General features: G+C 40.7%; 1 protein-coding gene across 2 annotated transcripts; it reads right to left on the reverse strand.

The window, feature by feature from the left end:
* Positions 1-21: 21 nt before the first annotated feature.
* Positions 22-23,391, reverse strand: prkx (protein kinase X-linked). 2 transcript variants are annotated; one of them, XM_028979512.1, is made up of 8 exons: positions 22,721-23,391; positions 12,337-12,505; positions 11,561-11,824; positions 9,178-9,297; positions 6,127-6,222; positions 4,647-4,704; positions 1,676-1,753; positions 22-1,558 (listed from the first exon to the last, which is right to left on the reverse strand). In XM_028979512.1, exons 1-8 carry the CDS (start codon positions 22,893-22,895, stop codon positions 1,433-1,435), a joined length of 1,086 nt encoding a protein of 361 aa, XP_028835345.1. In that variant the 5' UTR covers positions 22,896-23,391; the 3' UTR covers positions 22-1,432. The 2 variants fall into 2 exon arrangements, with proteins under 2 accessions (XP_028835345.1, XP_028835346.1); XM_028979513.1 differs by lacking the exons at positions 22-1,558; positions 1,676-1,753; positions 4,647-4,704 and adding an exon at positions 4,823-5,313.
* Positions 23,392-23,603: the final 212 nt, after the last annotated feature.

Genomic DNA, 23,603 nt, shown 5'->3' on the forward strand with positions numbered 1-23,603 from the left:
GCAACAAGAACAAAAAAGGCGTTAGTAAAATGCTCATATTAGATAACTACGAAGTTCATAGAACCTGCTCTCTTTTTGGCTAATACATAAATAAAACAGACTTTCACATAAAAAGATGTGGAATCGTTCCAACCCATAAAAAAGTTATTTCAACCCATTAAAATGATTCACCCTGAATGGAATAACATTAAAAGGTGAAACAAAAGTTTGAAAAAAAATATGCTACAGTAAAAAAGTATCCTTTCTTCCAAACTCAAGGAACACCCAGAAACAGTTTTCATGAATATTATAGGAGCAGACAGTGATAACAGAGACGTTTAGTTCAAAAGGCCAGTGAAAACAGTCCCTCCTTATCTACGATCTGGAAGGTGAGTCCTTCCAGGAGGACCAAGTGTTCACTTACAGAGTAAAGACGAGACAGGTACTTTGAGGTAAATACTCTCCAAGCTAAGTAACCATATGAAAGAACAGGGAAGCACTTTGATTTGTAGGTATGACTCTTCAGCAGAGTAATGTTATTACACATATTACACATGCAACAACACAGAAGTTCACAAAAAATGCACCAATTGTTTTTTACACACGGACTGAAGAAAAAAAACAACAGTACAAGATTTGTCCATTGGATTTGCTGAGACCAAAATAAAAACAGAGATATGACAATAGGTTGAACGACACTCAGGTAAGGCCAGCTAATACAAGAGTTGAGATTAACTTTGAAAACACAAACTCAGGACATGACAGGATAATACAGTACTGAATGTCAAGGCTTCAACCAGCAGCTTTAACAGAGGCCAGCGAACACATTAAAACATCTGTATGCCCTTGTCATTGAAGTGTGGATGCAGTGCACTGCCGTACCGTGGCCGGAATCGGTCGTTCAGAATGCTGTTAACTCAGTAAACCGTGACTGGCTTGGAGGTAAACTAATGAGACCTTCTTCCGTGCTGCAAGCCACTCTGACCATCGGATTATTGCAAATGTACTCAATATACATGGAGTCCTTTGGTGTCAGGACTTTGCATAAGTAAAAACAGGCTCAAGTGACAAGTATACCAGGTATATAAAGCCAAGAGATCCTCCATTAAGCTTTTGGGTTTGATCTCTCATGATGCAGCAACTTCTCTCCGTTTCACACGCCCTGCTGAAGAGCAGGTTGTAAAGATTTCTAGTATAGGGATGGGCGTATTTCAACATTCAAACAACCGTATCCTAAACAAAGTCCTCCAGATTTTTCAATTCTGAAAAAAATTATTTATAACTTATTTTATATATTACTGCGCATTAAAACATTTAAAATATCCATCTACAACACTGCGATTCCACCTTTTCTTTTCCAATACGAAACCAAATTCCTCACTCTGTCTGGATATTCAAAAGACCATGCCCATCCCCAACTCCACTGGTCATCCCAAAACAGAACACATTTGCCTCAGAAGTTCTTAAAAATTTCCAAGTCCTTCGGAGGTACAGGCGTCTCCTTCTTCCACTCGTCATCCGGGTAGGCGTCGAAGTTTGATGTGTCTCCTTCATGAGAAACCTTTGGAATGATGGGAGGCTACGAGGGAGAGGGGCATAGAATTTAAAAAACAAAAAAACGCCACACCATGAAAAATCGTTCCAATACACAATACACTGAAAATAGGCCAGTCTTTTCCCAAAACAATGCACCAACCTTCAACTTCCTCTGGGGCACAGCCTCCCAATCTATAGGCTTAAACCATCTGTGCTTCTTAACGTCATCGGCCCCATTCTGAAATTGAACACATCAGTTTAGGTTAGACATGCATATCTGAAACATATTTGTTTAGAGTCTACATCTCTAAACCTCTCCTTCAAACAAAAGACAATGCCTGCTTGACTTGGCCAGTAGGCAAGTGTGGGCTGGATGTCAGAGAGGCAGATAGACTCCACACTGGCAAATCGATAGCACTCACTTCACTTTACCCTCCCCCGCACACCTCTTCGTTAGAGTAAAGTGTGAGCAGACTCTTCTCCCTCTTCATTAATGAAAGACTCGTCCTACTCATACAAATGCACTGGTTTATACAATTGATTGCACACTGGTACTCGGTGGGGTTCATATGCTTCACACATTCACCAACACATTACCCACTACATCCTCTGGAAATCCAACGACCTGGCATTGTGATGCCTTGTGCAAGGGTACCTTAGATGTCCCCTATTATAAATGTATTTTTTAGTTCCATCACGCGAGACTAAACCAGTGTGTTCATTTAATTTCTTTCTAGGAAAACTCCAAAACGACAACATTTCCACAAATGCCCGTTCAGATTTATAAGCTGCTCTCCTCCTCGTCCCGCCTCTCTGGGCCAGTGGTGGCCTAGAAGTTAAGAAAGAGGCCACGTAATCAGAAAGTTGCCGGTTCGAACCCCAACCCGCCAAGATGCCATTGAGGTGCAACTGAGCAAAGCACCGTCCCCACACACACTGCTCCCCGGATGCCTGTCATGGCTGCCCACTTTCTCACCAAGGGTGAAGGTTAAAAGCAGAGGACACGTTTCATTGTGTCACCGTGTGTTGTGCTGCAGTGTTTCACAATGACAATCACTTCACTTTCCTCCTCATTAGCATTTAAAGCTACACACACTGAAATGGCACGTCCTGGGGAAATCTCATTGTGTGACTTGCTAAAAGTGCCTATAATCCTTCATCACGACAGAATTTCAGAGAGAGACTTTTGTGCTTCAGAGAAAGCATAAAAAAAAAAATCATAATAGGGACCTTTAAGAATGTATAATTGTTTATTTGAATTGTTAAAATTATGAATATATCATCGAATGTCTTTGACTAAATTATGCCAATGAGTGATTCATTGTCGTCTGAGGGCTGAGGGCCTGAAAACCATGGGCATCCAATAAAGGTCTTCGGCCTTGTCCCTCATGCACAGAGACTCCAGTTTCTTGGAATCTTTTGTAGATGTTCTGCACTATATCCTTTGCAATTTGACATTGAGAAACATTGTTTTTAAAGTAAAGTATTCTCCATTCTTATAAGCAATCTAAGAGACTCTGCTTCTGTGAGGCATCCCTTTTATAGCCAGCCTGATATGAAAGTTGCTAGATGTTCTCCACAGTCCACCAAAAACTATTTTTTTAAAAATGCGGTCGAAGAGCGATCCGCATGGACAAAGTAAAACACACACAAGACACCCCAAACAGATCATGGCACAAGGACAACAAGAGACAACCATCAATGGGACTACTCCTGTTGCAGCGCTTGATGTCTCCTGTGTGTGAATATTTTGGATAAAAAAAATGCTAAAGGAGAAATCCAGGACCACAGGTCACCCATTTGCAGAGCTTGCAGAAAAGACGTTGTGGCCAAAGGGGGTGCAATAAATAGCTTATAAAATAAAGTTCAAAACCTTTATATAATGGGTCTGAGTGATTTACATATCTTAATAAAGTTGTGCGATCAATTCACATACAATAATCTAGATAATCATGAGATAAACAGTGATTATTTCTCTTACTATAATAGTGCAACCAAAAAGTCTAATTGTTGCCACCCTAGGTTGAAAATGTTGTTATCTATTTTCTGTTGTGAATAAAATATTGGCTCATGAGATTTGAAAGTCTTTTACTTTTACGGATTTCAGTTTTCATTTTATCCAAATGTAAGGAAGGTCCTGACTTTCCTGGAATTGGGGTTGTATTGCAATATATTGTGGTTTACTGAATATGAAGTATTGTGTAAACATAGATATAGTGGCCAACATACAAGTTGTTAAAATACAACTGACTGTGTATAAATGGACAACCAACTGTTTGTAATTTACCATCAGATCGCCATCTAAAGACCAAGAATGAAATGAAAACCTGAGAGGAATTAAACATGGGCTTCATAGCAAAGTAATACTGTACACACATTTCATACCAAACTTCCAACTGTTTGCATGCTATTTACTTATGTAATATGCGTAATATGCACACCTATTAAAAAAATTCTGCTCCCTAAATCCCTACCGATGTGGTCCGTGACCTAACTGGCCACAGGAATGTAAAAACACACATTTACTCAAGTGGAATAACAGATTATTCTGTGGTACTCACAGAGGGGGAACAGCACAGCTGTAATGGATGCATTCAGACCAGCTAGTGCAGACACACACACACACACACACACACATTCACACATTTATATACACACAAAAAGCCTCTCACACACTTGGAGAAGACAGCGGAGCAGATTATCATCAGCTCTAATGCGGCCGAGTCCCCACGGCACTAAATAACCCAGGGAAAGGCCATGGCCCGAGCCAACACTGACATCGTCTCACAGCCGACGCCGCTTCTTTTTCTGCTTTACAGTCAGCAGCTGGACAGGGAGCTGTTTTCTAATGAGGAATAAAATGCCTTGTTTGGTTGTTGGTACCCAAGGGTGGTTGAAGTCTTGGAAAAATGTATATGACAGTTCGCCTGACTCTTGTCTGTGGACAGAAGGCCGTCTGGCGCAGCTTTTTAGTGTAACCAATAAATATGATATCACAGCCAAAGAATCTTACACAACACAGTTGCTCTCCCATAAAACCGAAACAAAGCATGAATGGATGATGGAAATCAAACAGCAGTCCAGTTCTTCTTCTAAAAGGCAAAAAAAAAAGAATATATATTTTTAATTACCTTCATGTTGCCAAGCCTTCTTGCTCGATCAATCACAAGGAACCTCTTGATAAGATCTCTGTCAGTAAAATACATAAAAAAATGGTTCAGTGCTACAAAAAAAACAAAAAAAAAACAAAAAAAAACAATATTTTGCCAATTCCAAGATGACAAATGCTCCATTAGAATGCATTTAAGGCGAGAGACAAAACTAAAAGGTCACTATTTACAAAAAAGAAAACGAAGATGAACTTCTTGGTAGTTAGATGTATTATGCTGCCCTTTGTTGACGTGTAATTAAAACCGTCTCAACTTATCTTGGAGGCTGTGTTAGAATAAACATGCACTGTTACTGGGAGCTACTTCACTAAAGGGTAGGTGTCACAGAAAAGATTAATAATGAGGAACAACTGAAAATGTACACCCTAAAAGCAGTGTCCTTTTCAGTACAGTGTATCTCCTAAAGACACATGTTTGGTATTCTGAGCACTCAGAACATCAGTAAATCCCCCCGGCTCAGATAAGCGTTGTCTGCTCTGCTGTAGCGGCCGTCTGATAAGTTGTGAGGTTTGCATTCAGGCAGCAGCTGTTTACGTTCTTGGGGCAACTTTATTCTTTTGAAGTTCTTGTCATTGGGTTCCTGTTGGTTGTAGTCTGGTGGATGTTCTTATGAGCCGGCTTCTGGCCTCTGTGGGAGAGTGAGACATTTCTGTTGTAGGTGTCAGCGGAGGGTTTGGTTTTCTCACTGCTCACCATCAGAGCCTTTAATCTTGTGAGTTCCATATGGAGTGGGCAAACAGCGCTTTGAGTCTGAGAGCTAGTGCACTTCACTGAGACAGTTTATCTCTCCACTCTCATTTTTTATTAAAAAAATATTTGTAATGAAGAAAAAAAAAAACAAAAAAACACCTTCCTCTGAATCTGGATCCAGGGCTGGGTAAAATGCCTCAAATACCATCATTCAGAGCACAGAGCAGTTCAACTTCATCATCACATATGTGGATGACAGAACAGTGGTACAACTCCTGAGTAACTATGATGAGTCTACATTCCGAACAGAGGTCAGACATCCCTGTTCTTTTGCCAGCACTTCATAGGCCTTGACTCCTGTCTCATGCTTCCCTGATCATGTTTGTTTTCTAACCAAGTTTTGTATGTAAAGATGCCACAATTTTGTGCCCAGTCTTTGTCCTCAATCACTGTCACTCTATGCATATCCTGAGATGATTTCGTTATGGCTGTAAAGGTTAAGGCTGTAAAGGTTAAGGCTCATCTCAACAATGAGATGATTTCATTATGGCTGTTAAAGGTTCTGCCTCAGGTTTCTTAAAATCTTGGTTTTTAAGGGTACAAACCAAGTTTCATGTAATAAACACTATCCAGCAATATTTATTTTCTTTGTGTGCAAATATAAGAATGACTGGAATCAAGGTAAAAAAATTAAGGGACAAAGGACATGGACAAAGACCGCAAGTATTAGAAATCCCAACTCCACACCTACTTCACATAAAAATCCAGATGGCGTGGGAATTCCAGCTTTCCGGCCAAAATCTTCTGATAGATGCCAAAAGGGTTGTCATCAAAAAATGGTGGATACCTATTGGGGAAGACATAAAAAGACAGAAAATATAATCATTCTGCCTGAGTTCTGCTCACTTCCTGCAGACAAAGGAATAAAGAAGCAGATCAAAGATGCTTGTCAGCTATCATCAGACCATCAACCATGAATCACAGAGGAATTTTACTGGCACTTCTACAAAATCGTATAAACCTAAATCAGACAGTGGAATAAATGCCCAGAGGACTTCCCAGTTTCGGACGATTCAGCTAAAATAATATTTCACATATTTTGTCTTTGCTGTCTGAATACATCTCACCGAAGGTACTTCCTTCACTCATCCCTGACAATAACTGTCAAAACACATGCATCTCTGGGTCCCTTACATGCTCGAGGATATGATTTAATATCAATTAATGCCAATCTCAAAACCAAAAATATTTTTTTTATTCACATCTTCCAGAGACTGCCTGTCACCGGCAGGACAGACGAAAGAGCTGGGAGAATATTTTACAGTCAGAATGTTCTTGGACAACCTTGTAGATGATGTACCATTGCACTCTGAACAAAGCCTGAATCGGAAGTGTCTGTGGGAGATCAGCATGAATCGAAAATGGATCTCAGGCCCACAGTCTGGTGCAAAGCACCTGCTGCTACGAAGGTGATTTCTTCACCGCTTCCATGCAAGCCAGTCTCTACGGTCTCCCCATCATCTGCACATAGTGTGAGAGTGTGAGAATGGGACAGGGGGACTTTCAGAGCTCGCATGCATGTCGTTGGACAGGCTCCAGGCCTGGGGACAGCAGCTGTTGTCTGCTGATTGTAATCTCTCGTCTCCTCTCTCTCCTCCTCTGCTGAGTGAGTCTGCGGAGCAGCTGCCGGGACGAGCCATTACACTTCCCCAACATAACCCAACAAACACAGCCCACCTCAGCAGAGGTCAGCAGAGTTCAAACCAGTCCAGCTCAACACAACACAACACAACACAACACAACACAACACAACACAACGCATGGCCATTATCACCATTAAACTGTCCAGCTGAGCTCATCTCAACACAGATGTTCAGTATATTTCAATATAGTTGAATATAGTGCCAGCTAACACACAATAGCACAGCAGAGAATGCAACACACCCACCCACACACACACAATCTCTGCTCAGCAGTGTTCTGTTGGCCCTCTGAAACAGAAACACCAGCCTCCAAGGGTCGGATGTTTACAGCACACTCCACACAGCAGTCCTGGTGAGGGAGCCTGTCTCTAACACTTGAAAGAGCTGCTCTCTCCTTCTGTGCCAGTGAGGGGTGTGGAAGTCATTCTCGCATTCTCAACACTCCGTGTCAAGTACGGCAGAGGATCGGAGCTGGAAATTCATCCAGAGGGGCCAGAGCCCGGTGCTGTTCCTCTGCGAAAAAGACAGCGCCGTCGCCAGGGCCAGCCCCAGCAGCGCGCTGGCAGGCTAAAGGAGGTGGCGTGAGTGGATGTTATGGGCGGGCTGAGTAGCACATTAAACAAAGTCAGGCAACGCTGGGAAAAAGAAGGAAATGACATCTGAGGTTGATTCTCTGATGGTTACACATAATGTCTTTAGCAGGGCAGGATCTGGAGAAAAAGAAGAGAGGCGTCCTCACTAAAAGACACGCTGGAATGTATCAGAAAGGAAACTCTATTGGATGAAGATCAGATCTGATACTAAAGATGCTAAATGTTTTAATTTAATGTTTAAAGAGTGATTAAGAATAAAACATCTGGTAGCTTCAAAGACTTCTCCAAAAAGCCTTCCCCACTTCCCTAGCAATTCCAGTCTATAACGTGACAGTGGAGAACAGAACAATGACGCAGATAAAGCTTAACTGAGGTGAAGCAATTTCTGTATCCTCGCAATTATTTTGGAAACAAGCAAGTTTCCACAGTTCCAAAATCAGAGAGCAGGCCATCTCTGATAAGAATAAACCGAAGAACAAACTCCGATTGTGAAAGAAGACCTCCTCTTCTCCTTCAGGGCAACATCATCCTCAACGTGGCCTCACGTGAGGTCAGAAGTTCACAGCGCTGACCTCGTAAACAGATTCCCACATGGGGTCATGAGCTCTGGAGCATCCATTTCCATTAGGTTTGAGAAGAGGCTTTCTCGAAAGTACTGCATGAGAGGCGCCTGCTGTCAGAAGTCGGGGACCTATGACTGAGGCAGGCATTTGACAGACGAGGGTGACGCAGCCATGGCAGTGTGAAGGAGGCTCTGTGAGGTGTCTGTGTGATGTTCAGATCTGATGGATTGGAACAAAAATGTGCAGGGCAAAGAGCCCAGGTGAAGGAGAGAGATTTAGCACTTCAAAGGGCTCTGGCATGAATGGGATGGGGAGGTCACATCTGTGAGGAGCCTCTCACAACAGAGCACCCTAATGTTCAGGAAGTCACAAATAACTCCTGGGTGAAGAGTTAAAATGTGTGTCTGTGAGAGATTACACAGGAAATGTTTAAACACTAATTTTAATTTCTCTCAGTGATAAAATGATTGGCCTTTAATAAACTTTCCATTAGACTCAAAACTTTTCCTGTTCATATTTGCACAAAAGCAAAGTGAATTCCAAAAACATCACAAAACTGCATTATCAAATGACTTTATTAAAAAAAATTAAGCCTGTGTTCCATCTACTGGTCCATTTACTAGTAGTTAAAATCTAACTGGATATTCATCAGTTCAGAAATTGACTTTATGACATACAGCTCAAAAAAAGGTGAGATATTAAAATGTTAAAGTAACTTCCTAAATTTCCAAGAAAACAAAATGCATTGTTGTTGTTATGTTTTGTCGCTGAAATATTAAAATGTTCACACCAATAATGAGCTGTAGGAGGCTACCCTCTGCTGGCCAGTGCATCACAGCACCAATGAAAGGGTGCTCGAACTTACAGCATTCATTCTTTCTGCCAGCTACACTTCACAATGCTTGTGCATGGTGATTAATGTGTGGATGTGTGTGGGCCTTACCCTGCCAGCATCTCAAAGATAAGGACCCCCAGAGCCCACCAGTCCACTGGGCGTCCATGCCCTTTACTCTGAATGACCTCAGGAGCCAAATATTCTGGAGTCCCACACAGAGTCCAGGTCCTATAGAGTCAATGAAGAAGTCTGAAGTGAGAAAAAGCATTCATTTCACAATGAAAACCGAAAAGAAGAATCATGGAAATAAATAGCTCAACTACATAAATGCAATAAACAAAATTAGTAACCAATTAGACAGTAACTGCTCTGAAGTGATGGAATGATGAAGTAACAGCAGAACAAACACAAGCCCAAAGTTTATTTTGGCTGTCGCCATTGGTAATGCAGAAGACGAACGGCTCTACCTTGTATACGAGTAACTTTATCTGTAAGCCTAATTGTCCAGCAAAATCCACATAGTACCAACTAATGGAAATGACTGTTTCTCTCAACATCTCCCTTTCTACTCTCTTTTCAGCTATATGATATCTCTGTGTCTGTATCTATCTTAAGCCTTTGAATTCAAGCCTTTGCAAAAAGTCTGACAAAGATGTCTGCAGACCAGCTAAACACTCATAGTCATAGTTGTGGACTATAGTAGAGGACAGAGTGGAAGTCCCTCAATCAAACAAATGCACAGAATAGAATAAAAAAAAAAAAATCAAGTCTCCAGTACCTTGGTGGAATCTTAGATGTTCCCAAGACTGCAAAGCAGTTATAAAGACCCCATACTCATTGGCGGGATTCCAATCTGGACAGTTGCCTTGGTGACAGTGATATGGATTGAAAAAGGCCTGCTGTGTGGTGGATGCGGCTCCTTGTTAAATTCAGTGCTGAGTCTATCTGACTGAAAATCTAATTGGGGAAGCGCTAATAATACCATCTGTTGTAATGATGACCCAGATCTGGCGATCAATTATTAATCAAGATTCCAAAAATTACCTATTTAATTACGCTTGAGAACATGTTGTATCACTATATCAGCATAGTGATCTGTATCAGCCAGTTTAGTGCTGTTCTACTGTCACTTGACACCAGCACTTTCAGTCCAGATGGGGAGACAATAAGGAGCTGGCAATTCATCAAAACGCGCTGACAGAATAACGAGCGTCCCTCTCAAAAACACACAACTTCAGACGACACCAGTCGCAAAAAAAAGATGCTGCACAACAAATCTTCCCTGGCACGACGACACCAGCAGGTGGCGCTGTGGACCTGCTGCCGGGCCAGCTGCTGCCGAAGACCTCCCCTCGGAACACCGGCCCATGAGCACACAGCCAAGTGCTGCTGGAAGAGTAGTTGTCTTTCCTCTCTGCATCCGAGGCAATTTTATTGCTTTTCCATTTCTGTAAGTGGGTCACTTGCACATCAGACAGATACCCAGTCCAAAGCTATTTCTCTCCCACGTTTTCCCTGTGCGGGGAAAATGTAATCTTAGCCCATTATGTTCACATGTCGGGAGGTGGGAGGTAGGGGGCTGGGGGGAGGTCAGGTAGTGTTCTGCGAGTTTCCTAAGCAACACTGCAGCGCACCGCACTGCAGATAGAGATTTTTTCCTCCTCCCTCTTCTCTCTTTCACGCCAATGGTTCCACAGAGGTTCCGCTGGCTTTTTCAATTTTCTACTGAGGTTACTGCTAAATTGGTTGCTGTCATTCCCATTCAAACTAAATTACATTCACCTGACTGATGTGTTGCTGCCTAAGGTGCTGATTGTGGTCCATGGAGTTTCATTCTAACGCTGGAAGAGCCATTAGGAACAACTGGCCCGAGCACAGAGGGTCTCTTTAAAAACCATAAACAGTACCAGTGAAGCATCCCTCCCCCTGCAAAGCCATGAAAATCTTTTGTAAAACAATTCCACTACTTTCTGCATTGGAGGAGCTGGAATTTTATGTGGCGTTACATTGCTTAATCTCACCAGGAAGCTGAATGGATAGCTATATTTCTTAAAACGACAGCAATTTGCATCACGGCACTTCAAATGAGTTTAAATTAAAACAAAATTACTACTGCTATGGTGGTATATGGTATGGTGCTATGCTTCTCCAAAAGGAAAAAAAAAAAAAGTGAAAACAGTCCAATCATTTATTCACAACTGAACCTACCCATGACAATAAGGAAGCAACATGGATACAGAGTGAATAAGTCACATGTGCCAAAGTTCACGTGACTCGCGCTATATTTCTCTGGTGTTGATGGAAATTGCTGAGTAGACAAGAAGACTGGTCTTTCATTAGTGTTGCACTGGTGAACATATTTTACGTTAAGATTAAGTTAAGTGCTACACAGACGTTCGAGGGGATTTTTCACAATTAATGGAACAGAAGAGTTAAAAAAATGTTTGACAGCAATTCAGCGGAAAATGTTATTCTGAATAAAATACTCCACCTATCAGACAACTTCTTGGCAAAGCCGAAGTCGGTGAGGCGAATGTGACCTTCACTGTCCAGCAGGATGTTTTCAGGTTTTAGATCTCGGTAAACAATGTCTTTGGAGTGCAGATACTCGATGGCACACACTATTTCCGCCGAGTAGAAGAGTCCTGTGCTGTTGCTGAAGCGTCCACGGCTGCGCAGGTAACTAAAGAGCTCTCCGCCGGGTACATAGTCCATAAGCATGTAAAGGAAACGGTCATCATGGTGTGTCCAAAACCTGTGGGCCAGAGAGAAGAAGGAAAGGCTAGATTGACAGACAAAACCAAAGGCATCTGTTTTTACACAAAAACAGATTCCAAGATCATCGGTTCAAGGTATTGCTCTTTGCCATGATCTGGAAGAAGACCCAAACTTTTGAGAAATTGTATAAGACATTCAGTAACAACCCAAGCCTGCCATGAACTGGAAACTGGAATAACCCAAGGTTCACTTGACCTGTTAAAATGCTAAAATGTATTGGTTTCAACGCTCTATACAAAAACTGACACTTTACAATGTCTCCTTTTTTGAATGATTTGGTGTGATTATTATGTTGAACAAAGCAGTCCTTGATTCAAATCCTTCCTGGTTTTCTGTTCTCCCTTGCAGTTTACAAACTCTTACTGCTATTAACTGGCTGAAGTGCCTTGTACCTCATGGTTAATGGAGGGTGGAAAATCAGCAGGATCAGCCATGGTGTAAAGTGAGTATTGAGCTAGGGAGTCAAGAGTCAGTGAGGAAGAAACTCACAGTCTGATGAGGAACGGGTGGTTGACCTCAGTCAGGACTTCCTTTTCATTGTGAACGTGCTGCTCCTGCTTGAGTCGTATGACATCGGGGATCTTCATTGCCTTGAGGGCAAAGAATTCCCTTGTCTTCTTATCCTTGACCAGAAACACGCGACCAAACGTTCCTGTTCCTGAGAAACAGATGGTAAAAAAAAAAAGAAAATCAACCACTGACTGACAATAATTGATCTGGGTAATCACTGGCTGTGAAAGGTTTCTCTTGTGTGAAGCTTCTTCAGTATTAAAAAAAAAAAAAGTGGTGTCTCCTGCATGATTAAGTTTCAAAACTACAAGGTGGATATTCATTTCATAGAAAGCCTATAGGACGATTCTGTATGTGATGCACAGGACTTTTTGATAAATACAAGTTACTTTATCCTCATAACTAGTGGTCAGAACTATGAACAAGTGTGACATGTATGAAGTACTGGATAGTTCAATATAAAGTTACAACAGAAGGCATACAAGCAGTTTGAAATCTTGCCATGTGATGCACAGGACAGAAAAATAGTCCCACTGGATAAAACCACCTTCCACAATAAAATTCTGAGAACTCTATAAGCGTTCAGACAAAACTATTGTACCAAATATTTAAACGTAAAATAGGTGTCAAAAATTGCGCAACACAGAAATAATGTTTATGCAATACCAATATATGCAGCTAAAATGACCAAGATGGTGTGATGCATGGGACAACAATGTCACTGGAGAAAAGCTACATGAGTGCAGCTTTTAAAACATATAAATTGAATAAAAACATATAAATTTAACTTTGAATGTCTGGGTTATGATAATAATTTGCTTTGAATTTCATTGAAATTAGTAAAAATTGTACATTGTGAGAGGTAACCATGTTATCTGCAAAATCTTAAACGAAGTTCCACATTATCTGAGTACACATCTTAAATATTAGGACAAGTAAAAGTGCAAATATTACAGGAAATTGTATATATATTTTTTTGCATTTTGGTTTCAAATTTTCAGAGAATCGCCCTGTAGAATATTTCTTACATTAGAAAAAGAGACAATGTCTCCTCTTCAGCAACTGGTAAAATAAAACGGCTCATAATAATCACACTGTGCTGACAAGTCATTGTGTCTAATCTACAGAGCTTGAATTTCACAAAGCCTGTAGCTGATATCTGATTGTTCTTAACTCAACTGGCCAACATATGACAATAAACTTCAACCTCATAACTAAAAAAAAATATATATATAAATATATATATAAAGATTGGGCATATATATATATGTGTGTGTGTGCGCCCAATCTTTCTTTCAGCCCAATGCTGCATAATTATTCTTGATGTTCCTGTTTTAGCATTGTTGGCAATTGCTGGTATGAAGAGCAAGCAGTGATGTTCCCAATGCACTGGGACCTGCGATTGATTCTGTCCATCCTGTGATACCTATAGGCAGCACTCTGTCTCCTGTTTCCTCTTGTTGCTGTGTCTATGCCCTGTGCTAAGATCTGTTCATAGTGTGGGTGGAGCATCTGCCCCCTCTAAGAACAGCAAAGTCCAAAAAGAGATCCAGCACACACTATTGATGGAGCCGAGGGATGGCTGTCTGTGAACCAAATTACACCCTGAGTCAGCGCAACAACCTTGTGAGCTCTCTGCCAGGACTGGCTGGGCTTTATTTTTTCCTAAATTCCGTTAAATTTTTTTCCATTTGAAGTCTTCTGAATTCCATGTTTTCCATTATAAATGTGTTATTCACCTACAAACTGTGTGATTATATAGTGGATGGGGGAAAATAACATGCAATATGACAAACCACATTTAAATCACTGTTCAACAAAGTGCTTGGGCATTTACTCTTTGCTTTTGTGAACCATTTACATGTAAATAAATTATATGTGCATTTCATGCAGAGACATATAAGACCTATCGCAATAATACACAGTCTTCCTTTTCAAATTCAAATTTTATTTGTCACATACACAGTCATACACGGTATGATGTGCAGTGAAATGCTTTCTTACAAAAGAGTTTGTACAAGTGCTTCACATTTAAAAGGACATCGAAAAAAAAACGTTTCAACTAAATAAATATTGTGGAGACCTGGAATACAAAAAAAGGGAGCTGGAAAAATGACAATAAAATCTGTTCTTACAAAAGAGTTGGTCAAGCGAGCCAAGCCTAAATGTTACATATGCACGTGCATGCAACATGCCAAAGCCATATGGTATGGCCTAAACCTAACCCTACTCCTAAACCTAACCATAACCAAAATTGGGAAGCAGCAAGCCTCTTCCTGCCGCAACAGGTAACACATGTAGTGGGCTGCAGCAGGTGAATTATATTCAATTTAGAGTTTAACAATGGATTCCACGATTCTGTCCATGTTTTCTAACTATGGACGTGTAGATGGTAGAGACTGTTAATTACAGGTAATTACTCTCAGATGAAAACATAAACCTTTGCGCTCCAGCTATGACTGTTGTAATGATAAAATTATAAATGTACATGATAATTAATAAAAAAGCCCAGTTCATATTATTTAATTGGTTATTTGTTTAAATTATGGTGCTGATTGTAATGGAAAATGTTCTACTGGGTATTTGTAGAATTACTTAAGCAAATAAGTTGTCTATGTCTGCACATTCACCTCTGCACATGCAATAAATGCAAATTCAGCCAACCCGTTTATGAGTGCATGCGCATGGTAGTGTGCTGGAGGATACCAAGGTATCCTAGAGCATCTGTTCCCAAGGAACAGCCAGTCCTGTTCCTACACAGAAAAGGATCAGAAGCCCTACAACCATGTAGAAGTAGTTAAAGAAAGCACTTGAGGGAATTTTACATTGTTACAACTATAGCTGCAATCATACATTTTTGGTAACTATTTAAATATTTGCACGATGTAAACAGAAAAATCCATGAATGCATGATGTATGCAAGACTGAAAAAAGTGAAAATTACGAAATCACACTACAGAAACAGTCTTTTAGCACTGGAATGCTGGCTTTTTACTCAATCACCTAGCTGACACAAGAGCTCTTTGTCGTACTTCATGGTGTCACCATGGTTACACAGCAGAGGTTGTAAACAGATCCAAAAGTGTCTTAGCCATGGGGATCCTTATCGCTGCTCAAACTGGAAAGTTGAAGCCCCTCAGGTATGCGCTCTCAGGGCCACACAAAACAAAACAACGTCAAGTGCACTGCCACTTCTGTGAATGTGTCCTTGGTGCAGAGCAATTCCGACAATTCCTCTTAGTTACGTACACGGTAGAGTTGTGCAGATTCACGACTGTCAGGAGGACCCATGATTTCTAGTTAAAAATGTACACCTATAAGCAATAAAGCTTCGCAATATAAATCTCTGGATAAATGAATCTGCACTAGAGCTATGCTAAGCGCTCATAAGGCCACCAGGGGCCAGCTTTACAACCCAGATTCAAAAGTGGTACTTCAAATCAGAAAAATATCAATTAGTGACACTGAAGGTGTATTTTTTTTGTTGCAGATTTCTGCCATTTCCTGCCAGCTGAAAAACTCTGAGAAACTGAGAAATCCTGCCTACTCAGCATAGATCCTATGCTTCAGCACTTGATTTCTTCTGTACACTCACAGCCACGTTCACTTTTCATCGGCCTGATAAAATCGGCCACATCCATTATGGGAAGAATAAGCTCCCACTCGGTAAAGTGCAGATTACAGGATTACATATACATCAGAAAAATGGTTTTCTTCAACAGGAACATTTTTAAACTACCCTTGTGGCTATAAAAAAGGATTCACCACCAGCCCCTTCAAAAAGAAAAGGGTTTTCTCTCTTTACTAAGCCCATACTGTAAACACACAAATGGGACATAAAAAGATTAGACCAAGGAATGACCCTAACACTGCACTAAATGGCTCATTCTGTGGTGTGGCGGTGTTCACACTGCCACATGCAGTATCAAGGCTCTGCAGCACAATAAAAACACACTGGCTACACTAAAAATAATGTTTTAACGTGCTTTTGGTTTTGTCATAGGAAAAAATAGAAAGGCCCGTTAATTAGATGGCAGAGAAAACCATAAAAATACATCACTACACAAAGACAGTGTTGGGAAGATTACTTTACAACTGCAATCGGAATCAATTGTTTAATTTTTTTTAGAGTATCCTGACAAGATTTACCTTATATAGCAGCACTAAACACTGTCTACTGAAGTGAAAGAGAAAAAATAAGTGATTGTCATTGTGATACACAGCAGCACAGCACACGGTGCACACAGTGAAATGTGACAGGCGCCCGCGGTGCAGTGTGTGGGGACGGCGCTTTGCTCAGTGGCACCTTGGCAGGTCAGAATTTGAACCAGCAACCTTCTGATTACGGGCCCACCTCCTTAACCGCTAGGCCTACACTGCCTGTCACAATGCACAGTGCATTTCTTGGTACCGGTCCCAAGTCCAGGGAAATAGGGAAGGGCATCGTGCATTCCATTTCTATGTCAATTATGTGGATAACCAGACCCGCCGAATGAGAAATATGTTAATTGATCCATATATTAATAGATATACTAACCAGAAAGTCAGAACATAAAGTTACAAAATCATAATTTTTTTTTGAAAATCAACAACACTGCTAAATCAAATACTTAACAATCAAGAGCATTGAATAAGGAATGTGAGGAACTTCATGGTTAGTTTGTGGTCCCACTAGGCTACTACCACCACAATGCACCACATCAAACAAAGATCAAAGTTCAAATTCAACTTTCACTGCTGTGTGGCACAGAGGGTCACGCCACTTTTTCAAAACCACTTTCCAGGATCTGGAGGGTGGTGCATGCCAGTGATGGCATTAACCACAGCTACGTTCTGCAGTGAAAAACGTGTCCAGCATACAAGTAAAGGCACTCAAGACACTACCAGAAACTTATAAGCAGTTTTTTTTTTTCACTTTTTTTCACACGCTTTGAGAACTGCGGCTTTTACAATGATGTGGCTATTTATGGTTTTTTTATAGGTTAAATAGCTTCCTGCCGCCAACACATTTAACTTGTCATATCAGACCAATGAAATTCTTTTGGCAAACTTAATTCTTCAGATCAGCCATTTAACACTTCGTGCACAGATCCTCATCATGGAAGAGACACATAGAAAAGCATATGATGCATCAAGTTAAAGGTGATAAGTCTGGCTGTTGAAGAAGGTAGTAGAGCTGCTGCGCGTAAGCTCGGCATCAATGACTTTTGCTGGCATGTTTCTGTATTTTTGCAAAGAAAGTTCATGACTAATGAATTGCATACCTTCAATTCTGATACTGAAAAAGACAACTTTAGTACTGTTAAAGTTCTGAAAGAAAGAAAAAAACATTTGCGGTATATGTATGTAGTTGTGTATATTACCTGCATTTATTTAATTAAAAGTTTTTAAAATCGCTCCTGTAAAATCTTGCTCCATTAATATCTCATGTTTCAATGGGGACACCTGTGGCTTATTGATGTACAATTAAATTTTGTCCTTTTAAAAATTAATAGGTGCGGCCTATATATAGGTGCGCTCTATAGTCTGAAATTTACGGTGAGTCGTAATATTATCCTGTGACCCTTTACTTTATAATGATGGATGCTGAATAGAAAAAGGAAGGAAGGAAACAAAGATGTTGCTCATGTTAACCCTTTATTAATGGATTTTGGTGGGAGGAAACAGCATGTGGACATTCTGGCTCCAACATTTGAACAGACAGGTTCCATGTCCGGACCAGTGACTAGTCACATCCACTTCACAACATCCACTTCACAGAGAGTTTAATTATGTAATGCAATTTACATGTAACCCGTTACTCCCCAACACTATAAAACAGTCATTTACCTCAAAACTGTCTTTACTATCACAGTAGTTATGAGATGTCTATTTTTGGTATTTTTAACCAGACATAAATAAAAAGTAATACATTCAATACTTTTGAAGACATACATTTTAATGTATTCAAGCAGTAACTCAATATTAAATAAAAAAAAAAACAGAACTAAAGTTCATGCAAAAAGTATTAAGATTAAATCTGATGACCTATAAAATATGGCCTATGAGATGACATCTAATGGCCTGAGAGAATGTGTTGTTTTCTGATTATTTTAATGGCAATTTAACGATTACACTTGAGATTGGATAGATAGAAGCTTAACTGATTTGTGACTGAGTTAATCCCTCTGGGCCGACAATATTTTTTTAATAACCCTGGACCAGTTGTGCCAGATGCTGCACAAACTGGAATCTATTTCAATGGCAGCTGGAAAGCTTAATGTAAGTACAAGACAGGAACTTAGTGTGAGGAAGCTAACATGTTTATTCTCACACTGCTATATCTTTACGATGACTTGTCTCAGTGAGAATGAGGAACCAGTAGCACACTTTTTGAAAGTCACGTGCTAACTTGTTTTGCCAAAGGCATATTTCTTTGGACGGGCGTAGCCTTCTTTAGCACAGTAAGTATATTTCAGGAAGGCCATGAGTGTGCATCCCTTCACTTAGTGGCCACTTAGGAATAAGCAGCTTGTGAGATCCATCTTTCAATGTTTAAGTCAGACAAAGAGTCTCTCCTGGTCAAAAATCTGAATAAAAATTGGGATTATGGGGGTCACTGGGAATCACACATCACTCGTTATATGTTTCAATTATGAAAGGCTAGATTAGAACCTAAATTTAGGAGTGAGATACAGCCCATAATGTTTCGTTTTATATTAGTGTTTACGAGAAGCAAACATAGCAACCCTCTAAAAATAATGACACAATACAGTTTACCACTTTACTGATGAGCAATATGTTTGTTCCTCCTTAGACTGACTCACATGTACCCATGATGTCAAACGGAGTCAGAAACAAGCCCAAGCAAAAATTCATCTGACACCATGGCTAGTACGGAGAGCGGATGAGGACTGACATTTTGCACATGTCGGTACGTGTTAGGACCTACATTAAAAGCTACTTGGTGAAAGTCCACTCCAGGACTGACCTTGTGTTGTCATTATAATTAGCTTTCGTTCACAGTGCATGTTCATTTCTGCAGAGCAGAGGTCTGTAAGGCTGGCTGGAATCATTGGTCATTCACAGTAATAACTATAATAACTGTAACTCTAACACGACAGAGACCTTTTTCTTAGGCCTGTGTGCTGTGTTTTTGACACACCCTTAGTGTAATAAACATATTCAATACACACCCTAAACAAAACACACACACTTTTTGAGCCCCATAATAAACAACTTGATACACAGTGAGCCTTCAATGTCTTCAGATTTTTTTCTTAAAATATCAGCTTCGCACCTTTCCTCCCAAAATAAACTAGACTCACACACTGAGAGAGAAATGAAGATGTGTGTGATTACTAATTAAAGGGTGTTAAAAGAATCAAGTGCCTGTGTTCAAGCAAAGGCCTTCGGAGAATCAAAACTGTATTAAGACTTTAGTGTTGATTGGAAAAGTCTGTACAATTCATTGCTGACATATTTGGTCTAAAGACAAACTTTACTAAAAGGTAAAGGACATTGCTTACACTGCTGACCAACAAAAAAATAAAAAATAAAATCCTGCTAAAAATAACCAAAAGCAGTGCGAAAGAAGTGATGAGAACAATTTGCAGGAAACAAATCGAATCCAGTACAGAGTCTTAATCCTCATTATAATCAATTCATTCTCAACAAATGGCCCATGCCATACTATCACTGAGACTCTTCTGTTCTACTGGCTTTTTTGTTCGCCACTGGGCCAATGTAAAAAACCCCAAATTTCTCCGACCTAAGCCTGTTTAATTTAATTAATGTGATATTCCTCACAGCATGACAGGCAGAACTTAGACAGAGACAGCTAGCGAAACCTCAAGTGCAACTCAGCATCGCATGAGACATTCAGAAGTTTATCCTGGACCACAGGTGGTAATCTTCTCCTATAATGTTTCACAAGATGGGAGAATACAGAAAGAGGGATCTTCAACCATTCCTCTTTTTTTCCTCTCTTTCTCTAAATCATCCAGCAGCCTGGGTACTCTCCTCTGCACTCTCCTCTTCAGCTCACTCCACAGTTTTTCAGTGGGGTTGAGGTCTGGGGACTGAGATTGTCATGGGAGGAGCTTGATTCTGTCTCTGGTAGATTTCTGTGTAGATTTAGGGTCATTAACTTGCTGAAAGACCCAGTGATGACCCGTCTTCAGATTCAGGGCAGAGGCCACCAGGCTTAGCTTTAAAATGTCTGGGTATATCAAAGCATTCATGATGCCATGCACCCTACTAAAGTTCCCAGGGCCTCTGGAAGAGAAACAGGCCCACAGCATCACCTACCCCATACTTCACAGTGGGCATGAGGTGATTTTCTGCATGCTCATTTGTGTTCCGCGAGATACTCTTATAGTGTTTGTTGCCAAAAAGCTCTATCTTGGTCTCATCTGAGCAAAGCACACGGTCTCAGTTAAAGTCCCAGTAGTGCTTAGTGAACTCAAGGCTTTTACATTTAGGACTATGAGTGAGAAAAGAAAAAAAATTGCCTCCCAAACAGCTTATTGGCATGTAGAAAGCACCTGATGGTTGTTTTGAAGACTTTTTTGGACCCCAAGATGCTACCATTTGTTACAGTTCTTTAACAGTGAACTTTGTAGAACTTTTATGTCTCTTACCATCCTCAATGTGTGTGGAGGCAAAATAAACTTGAATCTTCTTCCAGGCTTGTTCTGTTCCTTTGTCTTTCCAACGTTGAAGAGTGGATAAAAGAAATTGCCTCTGTGTCACGTCATATTAATACCACAAGGAAGGAGGAAGTGATGAAATACTAATTAAATGTTCCTAGATACTCTGATCAACTGTGTAAACTACTGTAGAAATGACAGAAATCCTTCAATTACAGTAATTTTCTAGAAATTGATAGGGGTGCCAGTAATGGTGGAACAGGTGATTTTATGAAAAATTATTATTTCTGAGTCAGGGAGTTGAAGGTTATATTTTTCTACAAATTGCAGTGTGAGAGTATGCTTCTGCAATAACAATAAAATTTAATTCAAGGCTTTTAACACACCTAACCAGGGGTGGCAATAATTCTAGAATATCTTTAGAATTTAAGGGTAAAATAAATTTATGAAATTTCATAATTTCGAGTAACTGCTTTTTTGCCTCTGACTCATCCTGTAGGTCGACATAATTTGATGGGCGCTTCCAAAAGAAAGAATCCGGACGTGCTTGCTTTGAACCCGCCATGATTTATTAACCGCTCTCGTAATGTGTGTGTGTGAAAGATTTGGAGTGGCACTGGTGTGCCGCCCACAGTTTAAGAAACGCTGCACTACAGGTCACAAATCATCAGAAATGTCCATATGGGTGGTCCTGCTATAGGGCCAAAATCTCAAGCAGTATCAAAAATATTCTTTCATAGTGTCATTTGAAAGTTCTAGTTTTACAACATTTCACTGAGCTTCAAACTGTCAAGGTTTTAAGTTCCCAGAAATGACCCTCAGCATGACCCATGACAGAGACCACTCAGTACTGTCCTTGTTGCTACATAATGTGATATTTTTTTTACTACATTTATGCAGAAGAAAATACACATGTAACTGCTATTGATATTGTAATTATACAGGGACATATAAATAGTGATATTAATCCAAAATAAATAGTAATATTTTTAATACAAAATTGGTCTGTGTGGTGCAGTTGAGAATTTTCTTTAGTGAGGTCAGTGTGCACTACAACCTCCACTCCTGTAGATGGCGCTGTACAACTGAGTACTTTGAACTACCTCTTGGAATTTCAGGCAGAATGAAATCACTAAATAACACAGATCAATCACAGCATCTTATACTTCAGCTGTTTTTACATTTTCAGTGAACTGTAGAACATCGCAATATGTACAGTATCACAATGTATATCGTGATGTAATCATATCGTGACCCACGTGTCTTGATACATATCATCTCGTGAGATCCTTGCCAATACACACCCCTAATGAACACTAATTTGTCTTTAATTATTTCTACTTGTTTCAACATATAGTAACTTCAAAGAATTTCACAAAGCTACATGTAAAATGTTCTTCGTGCCATTAAATTGAAAGTGTAAAATTAAAAGTGTATCTAAGGCCTCCATGAGCCAATGGCATGAAGTTATTTAGAACAATCTGTGATGCACACCATGCCTGTCTTACATGGAGGACTCAAGTGGCTGGTTGTGAAACTTAATACAAACTGAAAGTGTAATGACAAAGTCTAAACGTCCATCTGTCAAACTGTTCCCAGACCTTATATCAATAACCCTTTTAAAAAACAAAGTAAATATCAGTTGATACTTAGTGAATTCTACTATACAAATATATCCAGCTGGAAGAAAAAAAGAAGCAATACACAGCCATCTTCGCGTTTCAGAGACTCACCCACAGTGGAGATGGTGTCAAAGTCGTCCAGGCAGTAGGTCCTACCGCTGGTCGCCGACTGGGATGCTGCAGCAGCAGCAGCTTCCGAAGGGGGGCTACTGCCTCCGGTCCTGGCCCCCTCCCGGTAGGGGTTGCCTTCATTGTTCACCCCAGCCTTGGTTTTTGTTGCTGCCATCCTCCCCCGACGCTCCTCCCAGGACGCGGAGACCCTTTTATGCGGCTTAAACCCCCTCGTCTAGCAACACGAAACCAAGCAGTCCGTCCTTGTTGTCGATTTCAGGCACATTGATGCTCCTTGGCTAAATTCACATCTCCTTTGTCCGCATGAACTCGAGTTTTGTCAGTTTAGCTGCACGTCGCACCGAAACACATCCCCGGGAGTGCCGGCGGACGTCCGCGGTTTATAAAGCCTACAATAAGGCTGTAACAAACGTCTGAAACCTAGTGTCATGAACCATGACAGCAACTGAGCTAGCAGCTCTGCTAATTCAGCAACAAAAGGCAGCTGAAAAGGAGCCCAAACTTCCCGGCGTATCCAGACAGGGTACTTTCCAGCTGGTTTCCCACTTGCAAGGGTGCGGCAAACGCGCCGGTCCCCCGCGTCCAGCGGCTATCCCGGTTATTTCAATTATTTACCTCCCTCTTCCGCCCCTGCTGCGAAACCCAAGCCCCGTGGCCCCTCAAACCTAAATTACACACGCACACAGCGGTAACAGTTGAATTCTGAGCGACAGAGCCACTGGCCAATTACACGAGGCACGCCTTGTCCACAGCCAATAGGAAGAGGGGGTGGGACTAAAACCAGGCAGCAAGTGGGTCTTGTTTTTCCTGTTTTTTGGGGGGAGCACATGTAGACCGAACCTTGCTGAACCTTGCTGGTATT

Source organism: Denticeps clupeoides, chromosome 5, assembly GCF_900700375.1.
Source record: "Denticeps clupeoides chromosome 5, fDenClu1.1, whole genome shotgun sequence".
In the NCBI taxonomy this organism is placed as follows: Eukaryota; Metazoa; Chordata; class Actinopteri; order Clupeiformes; family Denticipitidae; genus Denticeps; species Denticeps clupeoides.